This window comes from Aptenodytes patagonicus, chromosome 18 (assembly GCF_965638725.1).
Source record: "Aptenodytes patagonicus chromosome 18, bAptPat1.pri.cur, whole genome shotgun sequence".
In the NCBI taxonomy this organism is placed as follows: domain Eukaryota; kingdom Metazoa; phylum Chordata; class Aves; order Sphenisciformes; family Spheniscidae; genus Aptenodytes; species Aptenodytes patagonicus.
The window spans coordinates 6611786-6625187 of NC_134966.1; the positions used below are offsets into that span (position 1 = coordinate 6611786).

Below are 13402 nucleotides of genomic sequence, written 5' to 3' on the forward strand. Positions count from 1 at the left end.
CGCCTGCGCAGAGCGGTGCGCTCGCCCTCTCTCAAGGAGGGGGGCGAAGCGCGCCTGCGCATTCTGCCGCCCACCGCCCAGCGCCCGGGAGGGGGGCTTGGTGCGCCTGCGCGCTGCGGCCGCCGTCCCCCCCTCCGTGCCCCGGAGGGGGGGGCTGCGCATGCGCGCCGCGCTGCCCGCCCCTCGCCAGCAGCAGCAGGAGGAGGCGGCGGTGGTGGTGATTCTGGCTGTGGAGAGCGTGAGGCAGTGCGAGCGCCGCTGCCGCCCCCTGTTATCCGGGAGCCCCAGGTCCGGGCGGAGGAGGCGGGAGCGCCCCGGCGGCGGAGGGAGCCAGAGCGGCGGTGGCAGCAGCAGCAGCAGGAGGAGTCTGTGCCCGGCCCCCCCCTCCGCTCAGTCCCGTTACAGCCCCCCTCCCTCCGCGCTCCGCTCCGCAGCCACCAACATGTCGGCGCCGGCGGCCAAAGTCAGTAAGAAGGAGCTGAACTCCAACCACGATGGGGCTGACGAGACCTCAGGTGAGGCCGCGCCGGGGGCGGGAAGGGAATGGCGGCAGCCGCCGCGGCCTCCGCCTCGCACCGCGCCGCACCGACCGCCATTTTCCCCAGCCACACGGGCCGCGGCCGGGCCGGAGGCGGGAAGAGCGCGGGGTCGGCCGGGCGGATGTGCAGGCCCCAGCAGCAGCAGGAGGAGGCCATGTTAGCGCCCTTTTGTCTCCGCTCCCCGGCCCGGCCTCCTTCCCCACGGGCGCAGGCGGGGCCGGGCGGGGGGCGCTGCGGCCTTGGCGGAGCAGCGGGACCCCCCCCGCCCCACCTCCCGGAGCAGCATCCGCGGAGCCTCATTGTGCTCCGCCGCCGCCATGATGCTTCGCCGCCTCCTGGTCTCGGCGCCGCCGCGGCCGCGTGGTGCTGCCCCGCCGCGCGGGGATGGAGCGGCGCCGGCTGCGCCGCCGCTGCCGGGGCCTGCCCGCCCGGGGAGCCACGCGGTGCTCGGGCGGCGCGGCGATGGAGCCGCCCGCGCCGTTCCCACGTGCGATCGCGGCAGCTCCGGGATTTTTAAAGGTCGCCGCGCCGCGGGTTTCCTCCTGGCCGCCGCCGCGGGAAGGGCGCAGCGCTCTCCTTCCTCCTTCCATCAAGTCCGCCGTCGCGCCCCGCGGTGCTGCGCCCGCTGCGAGCTCCGGTCGCACACGTGCTTTCCGTACCCGGCTGCCCCTCCGTCGTGGGGAGGGGACAGCGCACCCACCCGCGCGGCTGGGGAGCGGGGAGAGCTGTCCCCTACCGCGGGCTGAGCCGTGCGGGAAACTTAGCGGGGGAGGAGTGAGCGTGCTGCACTGCTCCAGCGACTTCCCGCTGCCGTTCATTCATCTCCCAGCGCGATAGGTAAACAGTCCTCCCGTAACCGAGACCTTTGCCAGACGTTGCCGAGGGGAAGTTCCGATTGGAAAATAATTGCCAAACGGCGACTTTGACGTCTTTTTTTGCTTGTAACCGTCCTTTCGAACGTTCTTCTTGGTTTTTAGAAGGTGATGCGTTCCCAGTTAGGCTATTTCTATTGATATTTCAGTCCTCTCTGAATTATTCAATGTCCCTTCAAATGTGTTTGTCTCGCCAAATATGGCTTACAGCTTTTTAGATAAACTGTTATGAATCTGTCATGATTGACTTAGCATTTAAGTTGGCTTGTAAAACTGTGTAGGGGAATGTGAGCTGTGATTTCTAGGGGTAAGCTCGCTCGGAGTGCCGTTTTGTCAAACTTCTCTGCACTTCAGCCATAGTACACCTGGAAGTAGCTGAAGGTTTAAGGCCTAGTAACACTTACAACATTTAATAGAAATATTTGCGCACTTCTAAAGTAGATCACTAGAAAAGGTCTTAAGCAAAAACCCCAGGTGATTTGTCAGACTTGAGAATGAAGGGATTTTGATGCATTTTCATTTGTTTTTCAGAAAAAGAGCAACAGGAAGCAATTGAACACATTGATGAAGTACAGAATGAAATAGACAGGTAAACATTAACAAACTTTTAAAATGTTTTAGCAGAAATTAAAATGTAACTTTCAAAAATAAAAATATTTAGTAAAGTAAGCACTCAGTAGTACTCACTCTCTTTTAAACTCCGCCAAGATATACTTGTGTTCTGACTTGACTAACTGTAAGAGGTATTTGTGTATGATAAAAAAATTGGAAGAAGTATCCTGGTTTCTTGTTTAATTGTGTATAATTAAAAAGGTAGAACTTGAGTTTAAAATTTTAAATTAATTGTGATAGTTTTGATAATAGAAATTTATTTCTTACTGTTTCTTCAAGTTAATGTCTATGCTATTTTGCAAAAGTATTTTCATGTTTGTAAGCAGAACCAAAAACTTGATTGAAAAGTTAGCTTTTATTTTAATTTTTTTTTATTATATATTCATGTGCTTGTAGAATAATATGTAGAAAGTGTCACTGAAACATTAGTTTCATATCCTGAAACTGTGGGCTCTGTGTCAGTATTTGCCTGGATCTTATCTCCATCTCCATGCACACTGTCCTACAAAGACTGCAGGTGACTGCTGAGGCTCTGGCCATGTGAAGCTGTTGCAGTATCAGGGCCCTGCCTTTTTACAAAACCAGTTAAATGTTACGTCTTAAGATTTTACTTGCCTGCCCAGAAGTTATAAAGAGCAGGTGATAGGTGTTATCCATCTTCAGGTCTTTTGCAGACAAAATGTTTAAGAGGTAAATACTACTTTGCTTTGCATAAATAAGGGTCTGTCCCTCGTGTAATGCTGCAAAACATACAACGTGTTAAGAATGTTTCCTTAAGATCAGTGAGATTGCTTCTGGTAGTGTGTTTCTTAATAGTCGTTACAGGTTTGGGCCTCAGATTTTTGTTTGAGATACCTCATTTGTTGAATGTGGCAGACTAGTCTAATCAGATGCATTTGTTTTTTAGCTAACTACTGATGATGCATCTTTAAATTTCAGTTCTGTCACCTGTGGTTAATGTGGCTCTTTCTATTACAGACTGAATGAACAAGCCAGTGAGGAAATTTTGAAAGTAGAACAGAAATACAATAAACTCCGCCAACCATTCTTCCAGAAGAGGTCAGAATTGATCGCCAAAATCCCAAATTTCTGGGTAACAACATTTGTCAACCACCCGCAAGGTATATTCTTAATAGCCCTCTTTTTTCTGTAAATTCAGTGTTTGCTTGCTTGCTGTGTGAGTGTCTTGCAGCTCTGAGGGTTTTCTAGAATTGTTGTTGGGCATATGTTTAAATGGAAGCCTGCTTCATATGCAAACGCTTCCTTTTTGTCCTAGAGTGCATTTTATAAACTTTTTATTTCTTGCATTTGTTGACCAAAGGAGCATCTTGTTCACTAAAATCCCACGTTGGTTTTCTTTCTGCATTTTAAATGACAGGTTTCCCACTTTTCTTAGTGAATTGGGCCCTTTAAAGGGGGAAAAAAAAAAGAAAGGATTCTAGTTTGTTTGGGTTTTGGGTTTTTTTTTTTTTTAATTGGAGGCAAGCTCCTTAGGGATCTTGGCAATAGACTTTCTGAGAGGACAAAACAAGTTTGTAGACTGCTTAGATTGGGCAAACTACATGTGTGAAAATGTGTTTCAGAGACAAGGGTAGATGTATGCAGGTAGCTCTTGCTGCTTTTTAACGTTGAACTACAACAGGCAAACGTAATGTTTTCACCTCAGCAAATGCAAATCACACAAATGCCAATAGTTTGTTGGCTGGTGACTTGAAAAAAAACGGGCCACAAGAAGTTGGCTTGGACAGATCTGTTGCTTTTCAACTCTTACTATCAATTTCCTGTATTTCATCTGCATGAAACATTTCATAGCTTTGTTAATGTGGGATTCCTAATTCTGTCTTAGTATCTGCACTGCTGGGAGAAGAAGATGAGGAAGCACTGCATTATTTGACCAGAGTCGAGGTGACAGAATTTGAAGACATCAAATCAGGTTACAGAATAGATTTTGTAAGTACTTTAAGTAATTCCTTCACTTGTGATTTTTCTAGGGTTTTTTTAAATGTAATTGCATATTGGGTTGTAGTTTGTAATTTAATCTCTTCAGTTATCCATTTAATATGAGGTTTGACTTGGCATGTGTCTTTACATTATATGGGTTCTAACTCTCTGCTTTCAACTCTACAGTATTTTGATGAGAATCCATACTTTGAAAATAAAGTTCTCTCCAAAGAGTTTCACCTCAATGAAAGTGGAGACCCATCTTCAAAATCAACTGAGATCAAATGGAAATCTGGGAAGGTATGTATGCATCTGGGAGAGATGATTGCTGCTCTGTGTGATACCATCACTTTAATTATTTTCCTTTTCCTTTTTTTCTTTTTCTTTTGTATTGAAACTGCCTTGTCCTCCTTTTCTTCCCTTCTCAACCCCCTTGCCGCCTCTCTACGTACAGAGTTCATGGCTGTCTTGCAGGGTTTGGAATACCCTATTGACATGGAGATCGGTAGTGAATTCTCTTGCTCATTGAGCACCACCATTAAAACAGTGAAAGTACAAGTATGACCAGATGGAGAGATTAACAAGTGCATTAGCTTGTCTCTTTGGCGTGGATCTAGACTCTGTGTTTTGTTGTTTTCTTAAGATAACTATTAAATAAGGAATTCCAAGGATAGCAGGGTTTTGGGGGGTCAGATTAGGGGTGTGTGAATTTTTTTTTCTGTTTATTTCCAGACGCTACGTCTTTGTAGAAGTTGCAGCCACACAATAATGTGGGCATGTCTTTCATCCAGACAGTATTCAAACACAATTAATTTGCTGTACTTAGTTTCTGTAAAAGTTGGGAGCGCTTTCATGTTATCCTGAAGATTTTGAAATGAGTATTTAAAAGTAGAACTGAGAGTTGCAGTTAAGTTGCTGCTTGTTTTGTCACCCTCGGATTGAGAAGAAAACTTAATTGAACTAGAACTTTCGCACTTGTACAGAAAGTTACAGTCCAGTACAAACTAGCCGAATGATCTTTACAACATACCACAAAATCAATGTGAATTCTGGTATTGTTCTTCATTAAACAGTCTAAACCTATAAATGTTGTGATTCTGTCAAGAAAACAAATACTAGAAGTTTGGAATTACCATATGATTAAAGAAAGATTGGATTTAAATAGCAGATAGTAATTTTCTTTTCAGACTCAGCAAACAGATTGTTGCAAACTTACTAAACTTCTGGGGTAAGGTTGTAGATACAGGACTCAAGTATGTTCTTGTGACCATATGTTTTTGTGGTTTGTGTAGTTTTTTTGACTTACTACAAAGAATGACCTCAAGACTTCAAAGCAGGAAATCTTAGGATAAGAAGGCTAGGCAGTTCTTTACCTCAAGTTAAAAGACAGAGCTTAGAGGTGTGGAGACTGAGTGTTTCTTAAATTGTGTGCATGTAGTAGTCGTAGCATTTAGCTACAATTACAGCTACTTTGAGTAGCATTTAGCCATTGTGAGACCTTTTAAGTCTGATATATCATTAAACACTTGTCATACTGGTGCTTCCCTGTGATAGGGAAGCATAAATCAAATGCAAGATCCTGTGAATTTTCAGTATTTCAGTGGAGGTCATTAAAAGGAACAGGCGGTTTTACTGTTTTCCCATGTTCGTGAGAAATGCAAGTGGCTGAGTCGTATCTTTTTCTGTGAGTCGTTTGTGTTCCAAATGTTTCTTCAAGACTCATCCCTGAAAAAGGGAGTAGTAAGTGACTTCTTGTAGTTGTTTAGACAAGTACATCTCTAAATGGTGCTTATTCAAAAAAAAAAAAAAAAAAGCCATGTAAAGACCACTTCTTAGGGAACTTCTTAACTTTGTTTTCAGGATCTGACAAAACGTTCAAGCCAGACACAGAACAAAGCCAGTAGGAAGAGGCAGCATGAAGAGCCAGAAAGTTTCTTTACCTGGTTCACTGACCACTCCGATGCAGGGGCTGATGAACTAGGAGAAGTCATCAAGGATGACATCTGGCCAAATCCGCTACAGTACTACTTGGTAGGAATAGCACTGAGTTGTTGATCCATACCCGTAATAGCACTGTGCAGGTGAAAGTGAATTTGATCACTGTAGTTAATGTTGCATATGTGTCTTTAAGGTTCCTGATATGGATGATGAAGAAGGGGAGGGAGAAGAGGATGATGATGATGATGAAGAGGAAGAAGGATTGGAGGATATTGACGAAGAAGGAGATGAAGATGAGGGGGAGGAAGATGAAGATGATGATGAGGGAGAGGAAGGAGAGGTGAGTAATCTTACCCCTTACCCCTTCCATCTCTGGTGTATAAGAATCAAAAGAAGTTTATAAGAGGGATCTTGTAAGAATAGTGAGCCATTGTTACAAAGGTAAAATAGTTCTTTTCTGTACGATCACTGACAAGGTGTTTGGAGGGGAGAAGCAGAACTGTTACTACCTTAACTTGTGGAGTGGTTTCAGTGTAGTAATAAGTATGTTTGTCTATATGAGAGACAGTGCAAATAAGTAGTTTTAGTAAACTTGTAAGGGAAGTGCTCTAGAAGAACTAGGATATTAGCATAACAAAATTCTTATTTAATTAGTGAACATTCTAGCAATGCTTTACTTGTAAATAGCTTCTGTTGATGCATCCAGCTCTGTCATCCTCCCACCTGTTGGTTTATTTCTGCTTATGGCCAGCTTAGCTAAGACTCTCTGTTGGATTCAGGAATTAGAAATTTCCTTTAGTAGCAAGTGGAATTCTAGGGACAGCATTCAGGGTGTTGGTAACTTAAAGTTTAGAATGTCTTTGTTTCTCATAACTGGGCGTGGTGTGTCTGAATTTCAGCAGCGAAAAATGACTTGTATTGAGATAGGAGGGCTGTTGTGGGCACTGGAGTACTGGGCTCTATTATGTAACCTAGAATTTAGCATGAAAGTTGAAGCATTTTGCTCTTCAGAGTTTAAAACAAGGGGAAAAAAGATGACCCCTTCACTTTGTAAATGTTAAAGTTATGTCAATGTTTGTAATGATTATAAATCACGGTACTTTTTCAAACATGTTTTTTCATTGGGATATCCAGTTACTAACTGATTTCTATGTAGGTAGGTACTCATGGCAAGTGCTACTACTCCTAGTGAAGAGGGAAAGAGGTCATCACACAGCATGCTATGAGTAACATTGTAGGGCTGTAGTCTGTAGGGTAGCAAAACATTCTGGTTACTGCATTTGAAAGTTCGTGCTATCTGAAGTTTAGTGATTAGATTTTTTTAATTGTTGCTTATCTTTCAACAGGAGGATGAAGGAGAAGATGACTAATTGAACACTGATGGATTCCAAACCCCCTTTTTACCTTTTTAATTTTTCTCCAGTCCCTGGGAGCAAGTTGCTGTCTTTTTTTTCTTGTGCTCAGTCGCCTTGTTCTCTTGAGGTCTCTTTTTCTCTCCTCTACACCATGGTTCACAATTTATTTTGGGGGAAATACCTTGAGCAGAATACAGTGGAAAAGAATCTACCAGTTTCTGTTTCAAGTTCATTTTTATCCCTTTCTGTCTCAAAACAAAAACTGTTTATGGAATCAACACACCATGTTCTGTGGGAAAAAAGAAAACCTTCTGCTCCCTTCACTCTGCTGGAAGCTGAAGAGTGCTAGGCCCCTGTGTAGTAGTGCATAGAATCTAGCTTTTTTCCTTCTTTCTCTGTATATTGGGCTCAGAGATTACACTGTGTCTCTATGTGAATATGGACAGTTAGCATTTACCAACATGTATCTGTCTACTTTCTCTTGTTTAAAAAAAAGAAAAAAATAAAAAAAAATGGGGTTATAGAAGGTCAGCTGGGGTGGGTTTCAGATGTTTGGGTGGGTTAAGTGGGCATTTTGACAACATGGCTTCTTCTCCTTTGGCATGTTTAATTGTGATGTTTAACAAACATCCTTGCAGTTTAAGATGACACTTTTAAAATAAAATCTTCTCCTAATGATGACTTTGAGCCCTGCCACTTGATGGAGAATCAGCAGAACCTGTAGGATCTTATTTGGAATTGACATTCTCTATTGTAATTTTGTTCTTGTTTATTTTTAAATTCTTTTTTTTTTTGTTTCACTGGAAAGGAAAGAAAGATGCTCAGTTTTAAACGTTAAAGTGTACAAGTTGCTTTGTTACAATAAAACTAAATGTGTACACAAAGGGACTGGTTGGTCTTCACTGAAAGAAACAGTTTTAATACCCTGTTTTGAACTTGGTTGTAGTTTCTTGGCATTTTTGGGGGCATTTGGTCAGTATTTATGTAGTGCAATGCAACGTTGTGGTTGCGTGGACTGATAATTAGTTCATTTAGTTTCCACTATTTTAGTACTTGTAAAGTGCTTCATTTGGTAGTTACTACTGCACACTCCATTTCTTGAATTACCTAACTCTGTAAGACAGGGCTGTAGGTGCATATGCCTTGTGTGAAGACAGAGGTTTATATTCATGTTTTGCAAAAAGAAAAATCACTTGATTCTTAGATTTTTTTTTTTAAGTAGTAACTTGAAGTACTGTATCTCCAGTAAATCAGCTTGCATGAAAACATCATGCAAGCTCAGAATAAAAAGACCAAGGGGTCTTATAATAAGATTGGCTCTTTTTGTAAGTCTTTTCAGTTGAAAATAAATCTTAAATGCAAGCTAATTTTGGGGCTATTTCAAGAGCAAGATTCTTAGCGAAGCTCGTGTATAAAAAGTTGCTACTTCGCTGCTTTCTTTCCTTGGTAGCAGCATGTATATATGCTTTAGATATACTGTACTCTTTTTCATTTTAAAGAGACTGCATTTGAGTAGCTTGTAACAATTTCACATAGAGGTTGTTGGTACTGGTATTCCACAAAGTGTAATGAAAGTTGTTTTAACATGCTGTGCTTTTGAAATATTTAAAAAAGTGTTGTATCAGCTATCTAAAATTCAAACAGCTAGTTCTCTTTGGATGTGTAGAAAAGACTGTCTTCTGGGAAGACTTGCTGTTATATTCTCTGATTCCTTTTCCTCACAGAATTTGCTATAGTCAAATTCAGCTTTTTTTGATGCTTAAGAATACACTTAGCAGAACAAGATTAATCTCTATTTGAGACATGCCCAAATAACATGCGTGGGGGAAACATTCTGTAAGTGTCTGGTCCAGCTTGGATTCAATCCAGTTATCGGAGACAATGCGACGTCCAGTCTGCATGTGATCAATGCAAAAATAAGGCAACCATTTACTTTATTCCATCTCAGCGAAAGCGTCTGCCCTGATCCTGCTTGCAGAGCAAAGTGAAATGTTAATTGGTAATGGTTTCTCACCGTCTAGAGAGAGAAGGAACAAAACCTACGAAGTGTATAAATTTTAGATTCTTTTTCATTTGATTCCTTTTTGTTGTAAGATTGAAAACCACTTCCTGTTGTGGTAGAGGGTCGATGCACTATTACTTGCCCTGATGCCTCGTTACTTAATTTGTATGTAGTCCTAATTGATTGTAGTTCTTCAAAGAAAAGAATTTTTTCCTAGTCTTTAATGCTTTAGGAAAAATACTGTGCCATTGTTGTTACACCCCTGTTGGCTACTAGCAGAAAACCTATAAAAACTGTTTTGAAAGTAATCAAAGCTTCAGGTTCTGTAAAGTCAAATACCATGAACAAGAAATGAGAAGTCTGGATAATGAAATGCTACTTCTGAGATTTTTCTTGCACGTTCTTTAGGATTTTACAGGGTGCCATAACACTCTTGCTACTGTACTGATAATACTGAACTTCCTGTGAAACTTAAGGTTTACTCCTGGCAATGGCTAAAGAGTAAACTAACGTGCTAAAAGAATAAATCATATTTGTTAAGTGTAATCTTAATTTTTTTTTTTTCCTAGCAATGGAAATGATTAGGGATTAACACATCTCTGCAACATTGAAGAAATACTACAGATGGCTGTCATGTGCTCTGACTGTTCACTTAATGTCTAATTTGGCTGAATATATGTAATGGGTGTCCATTTTTACTTGATTTAATTTGTATATGCATATAAAGAGCATTTAAAGGTAGACATTGACCTTGGATAAGAATGGGAGATTCATTCCTATTAAACATGTCTGTATGTCATTAATTCCCCACGGCTGCTTGAGCTCCTCACATCCAGTTAATCTTGCCAAGTGAAATTTGTCACAGGTGGAAGCTGAATTCAGGCTTTGTGGCCTGAATTTCCAGGGTTAGAATACAGAGTTGGCAGCAATTTAATAAAGGTGAAGCTACTGTGCTGGGGCTGTATGACTTAAATGACTCAAAGGTTATTTTTATTTTAAGTTTGAAGTTTAATTTTTATAAAATGGAATCTTTTGTCTGTAATTTCTAGTGCCAAAGGAAAGCAAATACATCCATGTGTGTGTAAATACAGTTAGAAAGGTTTGGTTTTTTTAAAGAGATTATCTGTCTGCTTATTCATACATGTCAACATAGTTTTTGTCCCTGTAAACAAGCATTATCTGGATCGATTTCTCAGTCATTTATGCCATTCATTTGAATCTGTAAGCTTCTCTTTGTACCACACACTCTAAAACTGGTGCATAACGATAGTACTTTGTTTATTGGATACTGTTCCTGAATTTTGAAGCCATGCTTTTTTTTTTTTTTAAGAGACTGAAATTAATGAAATAACTTCTCTGATGTACCTTCAAGATATCCTTCTGTTTGAAGGAATTAAAGTACATTTAACTGTTACTTAATGTTACCATTTCTAAGAGTCTTTTTCAAAAGAATCAGTAGTCCCAAACTCGGCATCATCTTTCATGTGTGAGGTTGATAGTGCTCGCTTCTCTTTCATGGATATCAGGTGCCCAGTGCGATAAGAGTGACAGGAGGTCACAAGTGACTGGAACAAGATGCTTGCTTCCTCCGGGGAACAGATTTATGCTTAACCTCTTGCCCTCCTTCTGCTGGATTAAAAATGGAAACTTCCAAGACTTATCTTTTGATCATCACATTCTCTGAGTGGATGTACTCTAGCGGCGGGAGTCCTGTAAGACATAACTCCAAGTGCCTGCTAAGTAGCCTTAGCTTCTTTGCGCAGCAGAGCCGGCGGGGCTCCTGCGTCCCCCAGGCACAGCCGTGCCCGCTGGGGCCGGCTCTCCGAGGCCTCGTACCGCCCGGGAGCTGCGGCAGCCCCGCTGCTACCGGGAGGATTTCTGCAGCACACGACATAGGCTGTAGCAGCGCTCCCTCCGGGTGCTCCTGCGTGCTGACGCGGGAGGGCTGTTCCCTGGCCGGGAAGGAGCGTAAAACGAGAGAGTTGGCCAAGGTGAAAGGCGGAGGGCTCCGGGAACCGAGGGCGACTTTCCCCCGCGCTTTTCCCCCCGGCTTTTAGCGCTCGCATAACCGCAGGCAAAACGGCAAGAGGCTTTTCTGGAGCCGTAACTCGTCTACAAGCCGGTGCCGCACACTTCCCTTCTCCTCGGGTTTAGGGGAGGACAGGGGCTGCCGGTTCAACGGCAGGGCATGCCTTAACCCCCAACCCCAACACCCCCTCCGGGAGGCGCCCGAAAGAGACCACGCCGCTCGATCCCGGGACCGCCCCGACCCGCGGTTCGGAAACCGCGGCCCCCTGCCCCCGCCCACCCGGGCAGGTCACACGCTCCCTCCTCCCGGCGATGATACTACCTAGGCAGGAGCCGCACCTGGAGGGCTGGCCCAGCCCCGGGAGTATCCCCGGCACCCGGAGGAGTCGTGCTCTGCGGGATCCTGGAAGGGCTGGGCAGGCACGTCGCGCTCCCAGCTGCGACGCTCGTGTCTTCCCGTGGGACAGAGGTTGCCGAGTGGGCAGGAACTGCTGATCCCACACACCGGCCCCCTCCATCCGCAGGATTTGCAGAGGACAGCTGAACCATGCCCGTGGGATGGGCTGAGGCCCCAGCTGGGGTGCTGGATAGCCAGGGACATCTCTGACCAGGGGGGGAAACAGAGGGCTGCGAAGCCAGAGCATGCATCCTCCTTGCCTCCGGGATCACCCGCGCCCTGAGGGTCAGCCACTGACCAGCCCCATCCCTCCAGGCTGGGGGGCTTGTTCAGCCAGATGGTTCTCAGACGACTGTTCCAGCTCCCTGAACTGCCCCTCCAGCCCTCGCCATGCCTCACCCGGAGGGTACGAGACCTGAAGGAAAGAGGGGGAAGCCCCTGTGTGAACCCCGAGGGCAGCAAACCAACCTCTGCAGCCACCGCCCCACCAAGAGCTCCCACCAAACCTCTCCCACTAAACGAGCCAAATGCAGCCCTGACCCCCGTCTGCTCGGATGGGCTTTGTCCACTGAAGGCATGGTAGTGTCCCTGCTCCTCTGAAACTCAGTCCACACCTACTAGTTTGACTTTCCTTTTTCCAGGATTTCCACTGAATGAACAGTCTAATTAAAATCATTCCTTAAACACTAAACAGAGCCTGGACCATGTTACAAATAGCAACAGGTTCCAGAAGGGTTTATATTAATTTAATGCACTTGCTTTATTAACAACGGAGCATGTTCAAAGGTTTTATAGATGTTTAAGGCTTTACTGATTCAACTCCGTTAAGCTAGATTTAAATATTACATTTTCTGGTGATTTCCTTTTACTAATTATTCAGTTGCAGATCATTTACAAAATGCTTATGCTAGGAAAAACTGTTCTAATTAAATAAAAGGAAAACATTTCTGTTTATTAGTATATTTCTAAATTTGTATGTGGGAATACGATAACCTCCGGATGCATTCCAACTCAAAGCTGTGTGTTGCTCTAGGACTGAAAAAGCATACTAGTGCACTAATAATACTACACAACACTGCTGAGGGGGGAATCTTACAAGTGATGGTCTTTACCACCTGAAAGCAATAATGTGCTGGTTTTGGCTGGGGTAGAGTTAATTTTCTTCACAGTAGCTGGTATGGGGCTGTGTTTTGGATTTGTGCTGGAAACAGTGTGGATAACCCAGGGATGTTTTTGTTACTACTGAGCAGTGCTGACACAGAGTCAAGGCCTTTTCTGCCTCTCACCCCACCCCACCAGCGAGCAGGCTGGGGGGGGCACAAGAAGCTGGGAGGGGACACAGCCGGGACAGCTGACCCCAACTGACCCAAGGGACATCCCACACCATATGGCGTCATGACCAGCGTATAAAGCTGGGGGAAGAAGGAGGAAGGGGGGGACGTTCGGAGCAATGGCGTTTGTCTTCCCAAGTAACCGTTACGCATGATGGAGCCCGGCTGTCCTGGAGATGGCTGGACACCTGCCTGCCCATGGGAAGGAGTGAATGAATTCCTTGTTTTGCTTTGCTTGTGCACAAGGCTTTTGCTTTACCTATTAAACTGTCTATCTCAACCCACGAGTTTTCTCACTTTTACCCTTCCGATTCTCTCTCCCATCCCACTGGGGGGAGTGAGCGAGCGGCTGGGTGGCGATTAGTTGCCGGCTGGGGTTAAACCATG

The 13402-nt window shown here is 44.3% G+C and overlaps 1 protein-coding gene across 1 annotated transcript; it reads left to right on the forward strand.

The window, feature by feature from the left end:
• The first annotated feature begins 145 nt into the window (after positions 1–145).
• On the forward strand, positions 146–8141 carry SET (SET nuclear proto-oncogene). Its single transcript, XM_076355809.1, has 8 exons — positions 146–515; positions 1943–2000; positions 3002–3144; positions 3870–3973; positions 4151–4264; positions 5825–5995; positions 6096–6242; positions 7249–8141. The coding sequence occupies exons 1-8, from the start codon at positions 161–163 to the stop codon at positions 7270–7272; spliced, it is 1116 nt and encodes a 371-aa protein (XP_076211924.1). The 5' UTR covers positions 146–160; the 3' UTR covers positions 7273–8141.
• The last annotated feature ends 5261 nt before the right edge of the window (positions 8142–13402 follow it).